This window comes from Malaclemys terrapin, assembly GCF_027887155.1.
Source record: "Malaclemys terrapin pileata isolate rMalTer1 chromosome 20 unlocalized genomic scaffold, rMalTer1.hap1 SUPER_20_unloc_2, whole genome shotgun sequence".
Taxonomy (NCBI): domain Eukaryota; kingdom Metazoa; phylum Chordata; order Testudines; family Emydidae; genus Malaclemys; species Malaclemys terrapin.
Window position 1 is genome coordinate 211333 of NW_026530189.1, and position 15975 is coordinate 227307.

The 15975-nt window shown below is 65.1% G+C and overlaps 1 protein-coding gene across 1 annotated transcript in view; it reads left to right on the top strand.

Moving 5' to 3' along the window:
* The window catches only part of SHANK1 (SH3 and multiple ankyrin repeat domains 1), a 49117-nt gene that overhangs the window by 24419 nt on the left and 8723 nt on the right, over positions 1-15975 (top strand). The window contains exons 11-20 of the mRNA XM_054014989.1: positions 298-592; positions 1133-1299; positions 2013-2126; positions 2615-2690; positions 8621-8703; positions 8926-9050; positions 9411-9546; positions 10009-10092; positions 11128-11151; positions 11491-11547. Of these exons, the coding sequence (XP_053870964.1) occupies positions 298-592; positions 1133-1299; positions 2013-2126; positions 2615-2690; positions 8621-8703; positions 8926-9050; positions 9411-9546; positions 10009-10092; positions 11128-11151; positions 11491-11547 (1161 nt within the window). The remainder of the gene's footprint in view (positions 1-297; positions 593-1132; positions 1300-2012; positions 2127-2614; positions 2691-8620; positions 8704-8925; positions 9051-9410; positions 9547-10008; positions 10093-11127; positions 11152-11490; positions 11548-15975) is intronic.

Below are 15975 nucleotides of genomic sequence, written 5' to 3' on the forward strand. Positions count from 1 at the left end.
CATCCCCAGGAGGTGGGCCAGTGGGGAAGGGCAGCAAATCGGAGAGGGTGCAACTTCACGCCTCCCTCCCCGGGGCAGAATTGGCAATGAGGGCAGCGGCTCCAGCCCCAGCCACATCTACCATAGCTGGCACCTCACGGAGCTGGGGATAGAGCCCCCTTTTCTGGGGTCTGGCCCCACCCCGAGCTCCCTCCACAGCATGTCCACCCAGGATTGACTGACCCTCCTCACCCCGCAAGCCTGGGTCCCCCCCCCGCCCCCCCCCCAGGTGCCCTGCTCTTACGCTGTGCCCTGCAGTCCCGTTCCAGGAGTCCCCGCAGTATGCAGCCCGGCGCCGAGACGGGGGGCGCAGCCTGGGGGTCCCCCACCTCCTCCTCCGGGCCAACAGTGACACCAGCATGAACGTGCCCGACTGGATGCTGTACGGCTCTCCCACTGCGCCCCCACCGCCGGCCACGGTGGCTGTGCAGGCCCCGAAGATCACCACAGGGACCCTGCGCAGCGCCAGCAGCCCCCGCGGCGCCCGCACCCGCTCCCCTTCCCGTGGGCGCCACCCTGAGGATGGCAAGAGGCAGCAGCGTGGACGCCCTAGGTACCCGGATGCCTGGGTTCTCTCCCCGGCTCTGGGAGGGGATTGGGGTCTAGTGGTTAGAGCAGGGGGGACTGGGTTTTCTTCCCAGCTCTGGGTGGGGAGTGGGGTCTAGTGGTTGGGGGGAGGGCTGGGAGCCAGGATTCCTGGGCTCTCTCCCCAGCTCTGGGCGGGGAGTGGGGTCTAGTGGTTAGAGCCGGGTCTGAAAGCCCGGATTCCTGGGTTCTATCCCGGCTCTGAGAGGGGAGAGGGATCTAGTGGTTAGAGCCGGGGGGACTGGGAGCCAGGACTCCTGGGTTCTATCCCCTGCTCTGGGCAGGGAGTGGGGTCTAGTCGTTAGAGCCGGGGACTGGGAGCCCGGACTCCTGGGTTCTATCCCCTGCTCTGGGCGGGGAGTGGGGTCTAGTCGTTAGAGCCGGGGGCTGGGAGCCCGGACCCTGGGTTCTCTCCCCGGCTCGGGGAGGGGAGTGGGGGCTAGTGGTTAGAGCTGGGGGGGCTGGGAGCCCGGACTCCTGGGTTTATGCCGTCTCTGTCTCTCTGCAGTTCTAGCGGTTTCCCCAGGGACTCGGCGGCGGGCGGGACCCTGAACAGCCGGGGAATGAAGCGGAAGCTTTACTCGGCCGTGCCGGGCCGAACCTTCATGGCTATGAAACCCTACCAGGCCCAGGCGGAGGGCGAGCTGTCCCTCAGCAAGGGCGAGAAGATCAAGGGTAGGCTGCCCGGACGCCTGGGTTCTATCTCGGGGAGGGGGCATGTGCTCTGAGTGCAGGACTGGGACCTGGGTTCTGTCCCCAGGGAAGGGAGTGGGTCCAGTGGGGTGGTGTGTGTGGGGGGGTCAGGACTCCTGGGTTCTCTCCCCAGCTCTGTGCTGAGAGGCGGCGCTGCGGGTGGGGGGGAGGGCGTGTGGTGGGGTTCTAAGCTTGCTCTCTGTGGGGGAGGGGTGTGGTGCCTCTTGGGGCAGAGCCTGCAGGGGTTTGGGGGGGGCTCGGTGGGGAGAGTCTGTCCCAGCCATGGGAGGTTTGCGGGGATGCTGGGGGTTGTTGGGGCACAGGGGGGCAAATGGGGGTGCAGGGGGGTGGACAGGAGTTTTGGGCTGCCCTGCTCTGACCCGCGCTCTCCCTGCAGTGCTGATCGTGTGGGGGCGCAGGGGGTGGACACGGTTTCGGGGGGCCCCGCTCTGACCCACGCTCTGCCTGCAGTGCTGATCGTGTGGGGGCGCAGGGGGGTGGACACGGTTTCGGGGGGCCCCGCTCTGACCCACGCTCTCCCCGCAGTGCTGATCGTGTGGGGGCGCAGGGGGTGGACACGGTTTCGGGGGGCCCCGCTCTGACCCGCGCTCTCCCTGCAGTGCTGACCGTGTGGGGGCACAGGGGGGCGGACAGGGTTTCGGGGGGCCCCGCTCTGACCCGCGCTCTCCCCGCAGTGCTGAGTGTGGGCGAAGGCGGGTTCTGGGAGGGGCAGGTGAAGGGCCGGGTCGGCTGGTTCCCCTCGGACTGCGTGGAAGAGGTGCAGACCAAGACACAGGATGGAAAGCAAGGTACCAGCCCCCTGCCCCCCGCAGCAGCTGCTGCCCCCCAATTCCCCCTCCCTCCTGCTTCCCACCACTCAGACCTTTCTCCCCCCTCCCCACTGCTCCCTGGTCTCCCTTTGCCCCCTGCTGACTCTGTGCCCCCCAGGGCCTCCTCCCCCGCCAGGCCTCTTGGGGAGGGCCATGGTGTCTGTGCCCCCCCCACCAATCTCCCCAGTCCGTCCCCGCATGGCTAGCACCAAGCCTTTGCTGGCACCTGGTGGCTGAGGGGGGAAATGTTTCTGGGGGAAACAACGTGTCTTGGGAGGGGTCCTGGGGGGGGACAGAGGCTAGCAGGAGTGGGGGGAAGCTGGGGGGAAGGGGGGCAGAAAGAAGGTGCATGGGGGCAGGCAGAGGGCAGCCGATGCATGGGGATGGGGGGGCGGGGGTTCAGGAACTGGGGGAGGCCGGGGGGTGCCTGCCCCCCCCCCCACGCTCACCCCCCCATTCCCTCGCAGAGAGCCGGAGCGACAAGGCCAAGCGCCTCTTCCGACATTACACGGTGGGATCCTACGACAGCTTTGACGCCCCCAGGTAAGATGCCTCCCCGCGGGGTCACAGCCCCCCGTGCGCCACCTCCCCCGGGGTCACAGCCCCCCCAAATCACAGCCCTCCCGCACGCCGCCCCCAGGCCCTGTCTGCCTGGGCCGATCGCAGGCCGGGCTGGGTCTGTGGGACAGTGAGGAGGCAGGACCCCAGCACTGGGGGGGTCTGGCTGGCAAGCGGGGGTCAGTCCGGAGGGGGAGGTTGGAGCTGTAGTTTGATGTTGGGGGGTCAGGGTGGGGGGCTAGGAAGTTGGCAGTGGGTGCGGGGGGAATGGAGGTTTGGGGCACTGAGGGTCAGGGGTCAGCAGGTCAGGGGTCGGTACTGGAGTGTCTGGCTGGGGCCGGGGGTGGGTGGGTGGGGGGGGGGAGGGCACTGTCCTGTTCTATCTGGCTGGGAGCCCTGGTGTCAGCTCCGTGCGGCAGGCAGCTCAGAGACACCCCCCCCCCTCCCGCGATCCCGGAAGGGAACCAGGAGAACACGGGGTCCATATTTGGGGGCAAGTTTCTGCCCCCCCCCCCCCCCGAGGAGGCGGCCCCGCCCCATAGTGCAGACGCCTCACCCCAACCATGCTGGAGATAGAACCCAGGCATCCGGGTGGCAGGGCAGGTGCCAGGCATCCGAGCGGGGACCAGGTATGCTGGACTCCTGGGTTCTCTCTCCCCAGATCTCCCCACAGGCTGCAGAGAGTGGGGAGGGGGCCTGGCCCAGAGCTCAAGGGAATGACTAGGGGGGCGTCTCTGGTGGCGGGGATGGGGGAGATGTCTGCCCCGCCATGTCCCGTCCTCCAAGGGCATCGGGGACCTCCCCCCCCTTCCCTGGCAGGGCCAATCGGCTGCTCGCCATCTGCCGGCGCAGATGGGACACAGCAGGGAGCCCACCCCCCCGAACCTGATGTTGGGAGGGGAGCCAGAAACGCTGCCTCCACCAGCCCCCCCAGCTCTGCCAGTGCCCCTCACTCCCGACCCGCAGCCCCTGCCAGTCCAGCCCTGACCCCCCCAGCCCTGCCAGTGCCCCTCACTCCCGACTCGCAGCCCCTGCCAGCCCAGCCCTGACCCCCCCAGCCCTGCCAGTGCCCCTCACTCATGACCCGCAGCCCCCTGCTAGCCCATCCCTGCCAGTGCCCCTCACTCCTGACCCACAGCCCCCTGCTAGCCCAGCCCTGACCCCCCCAGCTCTGCCAGTGCCCCTCACTCCCAACCCGCAGCCCCCTGCTCGCCCTGCCCCCCCCACCAAGCTGTGCATTCACCTTGATTTGCTCTGCACTCCTCCCCCCCCAACCCCCCAAGGACTCTCACATCCCGGCTCGGGTGTTTCGGGCGCGGGCACCGTCTCTGCGCCACATCCCGGCAAATGTCCTTGAGCCGAGCTGACGCTTGGGCTGCTGCCGAATCTAGGGCTGGGTGGGAGGTGGGGTGGTTGGGCCTCTTGGAAAGCAGGGGGGGTGTCACTTGGGGTCAGATGCCCCCTGGGGAGACCCCGCCCCGGACGCCCCCTTTGCACCAGCGTGTGCCACCCCTCCTCGCACCACCGGGCGTGTGACTCAGTTCGTGTTCACCCATTTGGTGAAAAGGATTTTCCAGCCGGGCTCCAGGCCAAGACACCCCCTCCTCCCCCCGCCCTGACCCTGTGGGGATCCTCGCCCCCAGGGACCCCTCACCCAGCACCAGGGGAGAGCGAGCGAGGCCAGGGGGGCAGCCGGGAGCCAACCCACGAGCACGCAGGCGATGCTTTGACCCAGCAGGGTGGCAAGATGGGGCCAGAAGTGTCTGGGTGAGTGGAGTTGGGGGTGGGGGGGAAGTGAGGGGGGTAGTTAGGTGAGTGGGGCTGGCTGGGGGGGTGATGCAGGGTTGTAGGTCGGGGTGGGGGGCGGCTGGGTGAGGGGTACAGGGTGTGTTTGTGGGGAGGGGCATAGGGGGGCAGTTGCAGAAGGGGCATGTGGGGGGCACAGCAGGATGTGGGGGTCAGGGAGCTCTGGTGTTTCCCCTGCCCCCCTGTGATGGGGACGTGTGTCGGCGGGGGGTCAGGCTGGGTGTTGGGGGGGCTCGGGACCGGCCCGGAGAGTAACGAACAGGAGCTAGACAGTGCAGGCTGGGCCTGTGAGTGGGGCCGGGGGCTGTGAGCTTGTGAGAGGGGGCAGGGGGGAGTCAGATGAGAACAGCCAGTGTGTGTGTGGACGCCTGAATCCAGCACATACCCCCCTACACACACCCCAGCGCTGAGCAGAGATGCAACCTCTCTGGGGTGGAGCGTGGGGGGGGCTGGGGATCTGGGGACCCCTCGTCCGGTGCCGATATGACCCCTCTGGGGTGGGGATCTGGGGACCCCTTGCCCAGCGCCAGGATGTGGCAACTCTGGGGTGGCTGGTTATATGGGTACCCCTCCCCTGGTGCTGGAATGCGGCTGGCTCTGGGGTGGGGCGTGGAGGCTGGGTACACGGGGACCCCTCGCCCAGGGCTGGGACACGGCTGGCTGGGGGGGAGGGGCTGGGTATACGGGTACCTGTCGCCCAGGGCTGGGACGCGGCTGGCTCGGGGGGGGGGGGGTCTGGCTATCCGGGGACCCCTCGCCCGGTGCCGGGACGCGGCTGGCTGGGGGTGGGGGGGCTGGCTATCCGGGGACCCCAGCCGCGGCTGGCTCGGGGTGGGGGGGGGGGCTGGCTATCCGGGGACCCCAGCCGCGGCTGGCTCGGGGGGGGGGGGGGGGGGGGGCTGGCTATCCGGGGACCCCAGCCGCGGCTGGCTCGGGGGGGGGGGGCTATCCGGGGACCCCAGCCGCGGCTCTGCGCCTCCGTCTCCCCGCAGCCTCCCCCGCGGCCGGGTCGGTCCCCGCCGCTCGCCGGAGCCGAAGGGGTTAACGGAGCCGGCTAGCCGGAGCGCAGCGGCGGCGCAGCAGCGTCTCTGCCTTGCGCGTCCTGCCCCCCCCCCAGCCCAACTCCCCCCCCGCCCCCCCAGTCCCGGCGCTGCCCGCCCGGCTCCGGCCCCAGTTCGCAGCCGGTGGGGGCCATGATGTGAGTATTGTGCGCCCCCCCCTCCCGCGCCGCCGGCCCCCCCCCCTGCGCCGCCGGGCCCCCCCCTCCCGCTCCCGGCGATGGCGGGGCGCGATGCAGGGACCCAGCCCCCGCTCTCCTCCAGCTGGCCCGCGCTGGGGCCTCGGCGCCGGAGCGTCTGGTACATCTACAGGTAGGGCCCCCCCCGCGCAGCGCCGCCCCCCCCCACACCCAGCGCCGCCCGCCCGCCATTCACAGCCAGCTCCATTCACTCCAGTCATTCATCCCCCGCGCTGCCCGCCCGCTGCGCACCGGGGGGGGGGACGCGCGGCGCAGCCTCCGCGCAGCGCTGCGCGCCTCCCCCCTGCGGCCCCAGCACCACCAATCCTCCCCCCCCCCCCCCCCGCCCGCGGGCCTGGCGGCCTGGGCTCTGCGCAGCCCGGGCTGTGTGTGTGTGTGTAGCTGTGTGTGCGTGCGTGTAGCCAGCTCTGTGTGTGTGCAGCTGTGTGTGTGTAGCCAGCTGTGTGTGTGTGTGTAGCCAGCTGTGTGTGTGTGTGTAGCTGTGTGTGCGTGTAGCCAGCTGTGTGTGTGTGTGTGTGCGTGTAGCCAGCTGTGTGTGTGTGTGTGTAGCTGTGTGTGCGTGTAGCCAGCTGTGTGTGTGTGTGCGTGTAGCCAGCTGTGTGTGTGTGTGTGTGTAGCCAGCTGTGTGTGTGTAGCTGTGTGTGTGTGTAGCCAGCTGTGTGTGTGTGTGTAGCTAGCTGTGTGTGTGTGTGTGTGTAGCCAGCTCTGTGTGTGTGCAGCTGTGTGTGTGTAGCCAGCTCTGTGTGTGTGTGTAGCTGTGTGTGTGTAGCCAGCTCTGTGTGTGTGTGTGTAGCTGCGTGTGCATGTAGCCAGCTGTGTGTGTGTCTGTAGCTGTGTGTGTGTGTGCATGTAGCCAGCTCTGTGTGTCTGTAGCTGTGTGTGTGTGTGTGTGTGTGTATACATAGCCAGCTGTGTGTGTGTAGCCAGCTGTGTGTGTACATAGCCAGCTGTGTGTGTAGCTGTGTGTGTGGGCGTGCGCATAGCTCTGTGCACGTAGTTGTGTGTGCATAGCCCTGAGTGCATGCATGTGTGCACTCGCACACATCCCTCTGCGTGTGCGCTTTGCTATGTATGTGCTTGTGTACCTCCTGTGTGTGTGTGTGTGTGTATCCCTCAGTGTTCCAGTGTCTGGGGGTGTAACTTGTGTGTGTTTGCAGGGACCCTGTTTCTGCAGCTGCTGCTTAACTGAGTTGTGTGCTCAGATTTGGGTGGAAAGATGCTGTGTGTGTGTGTGAGCTTCTAGGGAGGGATGTGAGTGTGTGTGTGCCCCAGGGCTGCCCCAGAGGATTCAGGGGGCCTGGGGCAAAGCAATTTTGGGGGCCTCTTCCATAAAAAAAAAGTTGCAATAATATAGAATACTATATTCTCGTGGGGGCCCCTGTGGGGCCCAGGGCCCGGGGCAAATTACTCCACTTGCCCCCACCTCTGGGCAGCCCTGGTGTGCCCTACACGGGGGTAGGGGTGTGCGTGAACATACCAGAATGCACAAGTCTTGGGGGCTGGAGGGGGGTCTGTCACAAGTATGCCTGGGTCTGTGCATAGGATGTGCAACCACTGTTGGAGGTGGCTGCCTGGGGGCCTGCTCGGACAGGAGGAAAGTGCAGATCAGGGGTCCCCTAGGGACACACCTAGGGGTGAGGCTGCTGGCAGTTAAAGGTGGGTGATGCCAGTGTGGGGTGGCAGTGCCCCGGGAGAGCCGTGCTAGCCGTGGGATCTGGAAGCAGTGAGAACACACTGCAGGCAGTGAAGAAGGGAAGGTCTTGTGATAGCAGAGTTCACTGGACTCTCCTCGGATCTGTGGTTGCAGTGGGAACACACAGCGGACGGTCTGTGATTGCAGTGAATGCGCACTGCAGAACGTGTCTGGTATCTGTGATGGAGTGGAGCGGGGAGGTCTGATCGCAGGGAGCGTTCACTGCAAGCTGGGTGTGGTATCTCTGATCGCAGTGCAAGCACCCTGCAAACAGAGGGGGACGTGTAATTCCAGTGGGTGTCTGATTGCAGTGTGGTTCTGTGATGACAGTGAACACATTGTATACAGCACATGGTGTCCACGTGCAGTGTCAGCGCCCTGCACACAACTGCTTCTGGCCCAGTAGTGGGCAGCATGGACACCATCTTCCCTACAGTCTCAGGGCGAGGGCACTGCATGCAGTGCGGAGAGGGGCTGTGATCACATTGAGAGCACCCTGCACACCGCATGTGTGGGGCTGTGATTGTATTGTGAGTTGGGGGTCTGTCATTGGAACATGGTGGGATTGCGATTGCTGTGCAAACTCTCTGCACACAGTGGATATCTGTGATTGTAGTTAGAGTGCACTGCACCCAGCGAGGGGCATCTGATTGCAGTGTGAGCACACTGCGCTGGTCTGTGACTGCAGTGAGAGGGCACTGCACACAGCTGGGAGGTCTTGTGAGTGCACTGCATGAAGCATGTGGGGTCTGTCAGCGCAGTGTGAGCTCCCAGCATGTGATGTGTGGGGTCTGTCCCTGCAGAGGACACTGTGCTCCCTGCATTTGCAGTGCAAGTGCACTGCACACACAGAAGGGGTGATCGTAGGGTGAGCGCCCTGCAGGCGGAGAAGGGGTGATCGCAGGGCAAGCGCCCTGCATGTGATGAGAGGGGGTGATCGCAGGGCGAGCGCAGTGCATGTGGAGAAGGACCGATGGCAGTGCAGGTTCACTGCATGCAGGGAGGGGGCAATCGCAGTGCGTGTACACTGCATGCAGCAAGGCTCCAGACTGCAGCCAGTGTCCCTGGTGTGCAGCAGAGTCCGTAGCTGCGGTGCGGGGCAGGGGCAGGGCAGCGAGCGCTCCTGAACCCCCCGACGTCCCCCCCCATCTCTTGCAGTGACTACATCATTAAGGAGAAGACGGTTTTGCTGCAGAAGAAGGACAACGAGGGGTTCGGTTTCGTCCTACGTGGAGCCAAGGGTGAGGGGGCCACTGTGCGGGGGGGGGAAAGCAGGGGCTGGGAGGCCATAGAGGGGTCCCCCAGGGCTGGCGCAGCCCGGAAGGGTGCCTCAGAGGGGGCCCATGGAGGGGTCTGTCCCGGGCGGGGGGTGCAGCGGGAGGAGCTGCCCAGGGGGAAGGTGGACAGGAGGGTTCCCGAAACATCTTCCCCTTCCCGCCGCTGACCCCGCGCTCTCCCCACAGCGCAGACCCCGATCGAGGAGTTCACGCCCACCCCGGCCTTCCCCGCCCTGCAGTACTTGGAGTCCGTGGATGAGGGGGGCGTGGCCTGGCGCGCCGGCCTCCGCATGGGGGACTTTCTGATTGAGGTAACGGTGTGTGTGTGTGGGGGGGGTTACTCCCCTCGGAGCGATGGGGGAGTCACTCCCCACCCCCTCCTGTCACAAGTGAGGGGCACTGGAGGAGCTGGGGGCAGCCCAGGGCAGGGCTGGCAGGGGGCTGCAGGTCGTGAGTGAGGGGCACCGGCAGAGCTGGGGGGTCGGGGGGGCAGGGCTGGGCTAGCAGAGGGCTGCGGGTCGTGAGTGAGGGGCACCGGCAGAGCTGGGGGGTCGGGGAGGCAGGGCTGGGCTAGCAGGGGCTGCGGGTCGTGAGTGAGGGGCACCGGCAGGGCTGGAGGTCAAGGGGCTGAGCGAGCAGGGGCTCCCCTGACCCTGTCCCTTGCCCCCCAGGTCAACGGGCAGAACGTGGTGAAGGTTGGGCACCGGCAGGTTGTGAACATGATTCGCCAGGGGGGCAACAACCTGATGGTGAAGGTCGTCATGGTAACCAGGAACCCTGAGATGGAAGAGGCCATGAGAAAGAAAGGTGCCGTCTGCCCCGCCCCCCAATGCCTCCTCCACACAGGGGGCAGGACTCCTGGGTTCCACCCCTGGCTCTGGGAGGGGAGTGGGGTCTGGTGGTTGGAGAAGGGCAGGCCGGGAGCCAGGACTCCTGGGTTCTCTCCCCAGCTCTGGGAGGGGAGTGGGGTCTGGTGGTTGGAGCAGGGCGGGCTGGGAGCCAGGACTCCTGGGTTCTCTCCCAGCTCTGGGAGGGGAGTGGGGTCTAGTGTTTGTGGGGGGAGATGGGAGCCAGGACTCCTGGGTTCTCTCCTGGCTCTGGGAGGGGAGTGGGGGCTGGTGGTTAGAGCAGGGGGAGCTGGGAGCCAGGACTCCTGGGTTCTCTTCCAGCTCTGGGAGGGGAGTGGGCTCCTGTGCTTGGGGATCGGGGGGGAATCTCAGTGTCTGTCCAGCTGTCCCCTCACCTGGGAGCCCCTTTGCCCCCCTACAGCGGCTCCCCAGCAGACGAAACGACTGCCCCCCCCAGCCATCTCGCTGCGCTCCAAATCCATGACCTCTGAGCTGGAGGAGATGGGTAAGGGGGAGGGCGGGGGGTGGGGTTGGGGGAATTGGGAGGTATGTGGGGAAGGCTTTGTGCTGGAAGTGGGGGAGGAGGCTGATAGTCCCTAGAGGGGTCTGTGATGAGACAGGGGAGGGTCCCCAGAGGGGAAGGGGGAGGGGTCTGTGGTGGGATGGGGGAGGTCCCAAGGGGAATGGGGAGGGGTCTGTGGTGGGGGCGGGGGAGGGTCCCCAGAGGGGACAGGGAGGGGTCTGTGGTGGGACGGGGGAGGGTCCCCAGAGGGGATGGGGGAAGGGTCTGTGCTGGGGGCAGGGGAGGTCCCAAGGGGAATGGGGAGGGGTCTGTGGTGGGGGCGGGTAAGGGTCCCCAGAGAGGACAGGGAGGGGTCTGTGGTGGGACTGGGGAGGGTCCCCAGAGGGGATGGGGGAAGGGTCTGTGGTGGGGGCGGGGGAGGGTCCCCAGAGGGGATGGGGGAAGGGTCTGTGGTGGGACGGGGGAGGTCCCAAGGGGAATGGGGAGGGGTCTATGGTGGGGGCAGGGGAGGGTCCCCAGAGGGGACAGGGAGGGGTCTGTGGTGGGATGGGGGAAGGGTCTGTGGTGGGGGCGGGGGAGGTCCCAAGGGATGGGGGAGGGGTCTCTGCTGGGGCAGGGGTCTGTGGTGGGGGGCGGGCTCTGGGGCAGGGCTCTCACACTCTCTGTCTCTCCCTCCCCCTGGCCCTCTGGGACCCGGGACCCCCTTGGCACCTGGCAGTGGAGAAAGGTATGTCCCGTCCCCCCCCGGGCAGTGCCCCCCATCTCTGCCCAGGGGTACCCCTGTCTGAGTCCCTGGTGCGGAGTGGGGGTAGCGGGGGGAGGGGGGGCTGAGGGATGGGAGTGGGGAGGCCGGTGGGAGGGGGACGCCCGGCCCGGTGGTGGGACGGGGTGGGGGGCCCAGTTCTTTCCCAGGCTCTGTGCACCGGCACCTCGGGGGGCAGAGGCGTCTGCCCCAGAGCTGTGGGGGACCGGGGCCCCCCGATCTCTAATGCTGTCCCCTCTCGGTGTCTCCCCCAGTCTCCCCCTGGAAGAAGAGGAGTGGTGAGTGTGAGCTGGGGCCGGGCACAGCCCCACCCTCAGCCCCCCATGAGCTTCCTCCACTGCTTCCCCACGCCAGCCTCTGTGCCCCCCCGGGCCGTTCCCCCCCACACCTGCCTGTGCCTGCGCCCCCCCAGCCGCCCTGCACCCCCTCCTCCCGCTCACCCTCCCCCAATCTCCACGCACCAGCCCCCCAGCTCACGCTCCCCGCTCCGCTGCTCCTCCCCCATGCCAGCTCCCCCCACCCGGGTCTCACTGTTACCCCCCCACCCTGCTACTCAGAGTGACCCCCCCACACCCCCGCCTTGTGTCACAGTCTCCCTCCTTCTCCTGTCCCTGCAGATTACGAGCCGGCGCTGGCCACGGAGAAGAAGAGGACGGTCTATCAGATGGCGCTGAGTAAGGGAGGGGAGTGGGGTCCGGTGGGTCAGAGCGTGGGGTGGGGGCTGGGTGCCAGGACTCCTGGGTTCTCTCCCTGGCTCTGGGAGGGCAGTGAGGGCTAGTGGTTAGAGTGGGGGGGGTTGGGAGCCAGGACTTCTGGGTTCCCTCCCTGGCTCTGGGAGGGGAGTGGGGGGGTTGGGAGCCAGGACTTCTGGGTTCCCTCCCTGGCTCTGGGAGGGGAGTGGGGGCTAGTGGTTAGAGAGGGGGGGTTGGGAGCCAGGACTCCTGGGTTCCCTCCCTGGCTCTGGGAAGGGAGTGGGGGCTAGTGGTTAGAGTGGGGGGGTTGGGAGCCAGGACTTCTGGGTTCTTCTTCGAGTGCTTGCTCATATCCATTCCATTAGGTGTGCGCGCGCCGCGTGCACGATCGTCGGAGAATTTTCTACCCTAGCAACACCGGCGGGTCGGCTGTGGAGCCCCCTAGAGTGGCGCCTTCATGGCGCTGAATATATACCCCAGCCGACCCGGCGCCCCCTCAGTTCCTTCTTACCGCCCCTGACGGTCGTTGGAACTGTGGAGCACGGCATAGCTGTTCTCCACTCTCCCTAGCTTAGTTAGTTATTCACAGTTATAGTTATAGTTCTAGTTGTTTATAGTTAAATAGTTAAATAGTTTAAAAAAAAAAAAAAAAATTGTTCGGTTGTTATAGTAGTTCAGGGGATTAAGGGGGTCGTCTCCCCCTTTCTCCCCCGGCCGCGGGGCCGGGCTCATGCCCAACGCTCCCGGCTTCAAGCAGTGCGCCTCCTGCGCTAAGCCTATGCCCACGAGCGACCCGCACGACTCCTGTCTGAAGTGCCTGGGAGAGTCCCATCAAACAGATAAGTGCAAGATCTGTAAGGCCTTCAGACCAAGGACCAAGAAGGAGCGGGACTTTCGGCTCCGGCAACTCCTTATGGAGGCGGCACTTAGTCCGGACGCTCCATCAACGAGTCAGGCCCCGGCACCTAGCACCTCGGTGCGCAGTGCCCCGGCGGCACCGGCCTTGCCGACCACGCGGACCTCATCGGCACCGCAAGCACAACAAGTGCCTCGGCGCCGGTCATTATCCCCCGGGCATAAAAAAGCCCATAAGACGGGGACCTCCGTGCCGAAGACGCCGGCTCCCCCAGTGCCGGGGGTAGAGCCGCGTCCGCCTGTGGAGCACCGAAAACAGGTGACTCCAGCACCGTCGACTCCGGCTCCGAGGCCGTTGAGTCCGGTGCAGATAGCGTCTCCACCGAGACCGGCGGTGATACAGTGCCTCCCGTCAACTCCAGAGACCTTCGCGGCGGCAAGAGACTTAATAGCTCTCACGGAGCCGGCACCGCCTCAACCACCGGCACCGACGGCACCATTGACTCGTCCGGTCCAGTCTAGAGGGAAACCTGCCTTGATGCGCCTTCCATCGCAAGGGCTGGAACCACGGCACCGGTCCAGGTCCCGAAGCAGGTCCCCACGCCGCTCGCAGTCCCGGCGCCGAATATCACCTCGGCACCGGTCGTACTCGCGGCCAAGATCTTCGTCGCGGCACCGCTCTACGTCTCGGCACCGCTATGATCGTCGGTACCGATCGACATCGAGATGTAGTTCTCGGCACCGCTACGATCGACGCTCGACGTTGAGAGGCCGCTCCCGGCACCGGGCCTACTCAAGATCACATTCCAGGTCCAGGTCTGACTCTCGGCACCGACGTAGTCATCGGCACCGATCCCGTTCTCGGCACCGTTCGCCGGCACCGCACAGGGACCGTTCATCTCTGGGCCGGCACCGTACGGCACCGTACCTTCCGGAGCTCGTCTCGGCGCGGTCGGCACCGCCATGGCCATCCAGATCAGTGTCCCGATCCTCCGATGGGGCATCGAGATCGGCATACCCCCCTCAGGGACAGGCCGATGATCCGGACATGGGCCACTGGCAGGAGGTAGCGGAGGATCCCGCTCAGGGACCTTCACACTGGTCGTTTTGGACCCCGTGGGCGTACCACCAAGCTCAAGGGGCTCCACCACCATCAGCCTCTCGCTTGGTGCACTCTGAGCGAAGGGCCCCAGAGTCCACCATCTCTCGCCCTCCTCCAGGGGGCATGGAGGCCTCCGTGCCCGCACCTGACGTCCTGGACCCAGAGGCAGGTGATGCTCCGCTCCAAGGCTCATTGGACCAGGCCCCGCCCTTGGATCCCTTGCCACCTGAGGCATCTTCCTCATCTTCCCCAGATGAGGCAGTGGCGGGCACAACGAGCACGGGTCCACCCCCGATTGATCTCCGGGCACACCAGGACCTATTACGTAGGGTGGCACGTAATATGGACCTTCAGGCAGAGGAGATTGTGGAGGTGCAGGACCCCATTGTGAACATCCTCTCTGCGGATGCCCCATCCAGAGTGGCGTTACCCCTGATCCGCACGATCCAGGCTAACGCCACTACGATATGGCAAACTCCTGCCTCTATCCCACCCACAGCGAGAGGGGTGGAAAGGAAGTACTTTGTCCCGTCTAAGGACTATGGGTACTTGTATACCCATCCCCAACCGTGTTCACTGGTGGTGTCATCAGTGAATGCAAGAGAGCGCCACGGTCAGCAGGCTGCAGCGCCCAAATCGAAGGAGGCTAAGCGCCTCGATTTGTTTGGCCGTAAAGTTTATTCAGCCGGAGGGCTGCAACTTAGAGCGGCGAACCAGCAGGCGCTCCTGAGCCGCTATAGCTTTAACTCCTGGAACTCTATGGGGAAGTTCAAGGAATTGGTTCCCCAAGACTCCAGGGAGGAGTTTGGGGCCTTGATAGAGGAGGGTAAGAAGGTGGCTCGGACCTCCTTGGACATAGCGGACTCGGCTGCGAGGACCCTGGCTTCGGGTATCGCTATGCGGAGGATCTCCTGGCTTCAGGTTTCGGGTTTGCCTCCGGAGCTGCAGCAAACCCTACAGGATCTGCCCTTTGAGGGACATGGATTGTTCTCGGACAAGACGGACTCTCGTCTGCAGAGCCTCAAGGACTCGAGAACAATCATGCGCTCCCTGGGGATGCATGTTGCGGGCCCTCAGCGCAGGCCATTTAGGCCGCAGCCTCAGCGCTTCTAACCCCCCCCCCCCCCCCCCGCCTCGTCAGAGACAGGACTCGGCCCGGAGGCGAGGGCGAGGTGGTAGAAGAAGGTGGACCGGCCCTCAACCCGGTCAGAACCAGGGGCCACCTAGACCACCTTCAGGCCCCAGGCAGAACTTTTGAAGGTGCGGTCGAGGACGGCGCCCCAGTCATCCCCCAGGATCCAGCCCCCTCCTTTCGGGATCGCCTTTCCCATTTCCACCGTGCTTGGTCCCTTATAACTTCGGACCGTTGGGTCCTTCGCACGGTGGACAGGGGATACGCTATCCAGTTTTCTTCAATCCCCCCCTCCTCCCCCCCTTCTTCCCCGTCCCTCTTCAGGGACCCTTCTCACGAGCAACTTCTTATACAGGAAGTTTCTACGCTCCTTGCTATGGGGGCCATAGAGGAGGTTCCAGTAGAGTTAAGGGGCAGGGGATTTTATTCCCGGTACTTCCTCATTCCCAAGTCCAAAGGAGGTCTGCGACCCATCTTGGACTTGCGCGGACTCAACAAATTTGTAGTAAAGTTGAAGTTCCGCATGGTCTCTTTGGGGGCCATTATCCCTTCCCTCGATCCTGGAGACTGGTTCGCCGCCCTCGACATGAAAGACGCATACTTTCACATCGCAATTTACCCACCTCACAGACGCTTCCTGCGATTCGTGGTAAGCACGGTGCACTACCAATTTGCAGTCCTTCCCTTCGGCCTATCCTCGGCCCCAAGAATGTTCACGAAATGTATGGCTGTCGTGGCAGCGTACCTTCGTCGGCAAGGGATACAGGTGTTCCCGTACCTAGACGACTGGCTGGTACGCGGTCGCACCAAAGAGCAAGTTCGAGCTCACGTCCACATAATAGTGCACACATTCAACGAGTTGGGCATCCTACTCAACAAGGACAAATCCACTCTAGAACCTACCCAGAGAATAGAATTCATCGGCGCAGTTCTAGACTCCAGATGTGCACAAGCCATCCTGCCAGACAACCGCTTTGGCACCATCACGAGCCTCATTCAAGGGCTCAAGGCCTTCCCAACTACCACGGTGAGGTCGTGCCTTACCCTGCTGGGTCACATGGCTTCCTGCACGTACGTAACCAGGCATGCCAGACTTCGGCTTCGCCCACTCCAGACCTGGGTGTCGTCAATATACCGCCCACATCGGGACAGCCTGAACATGGTGGTCACGGTCCCGAACTCGGTCCTGACCTCCCTCACCTGGTGGCTAGATCACAATGTGGTCTGCGAGGGGATGCCATTTCACGCCCCACAACCCTCTCTGCACCTGGTTACAGACGCTTCATCTCTGGGTTGGGGCGCCCATCTCAACGAACACCAT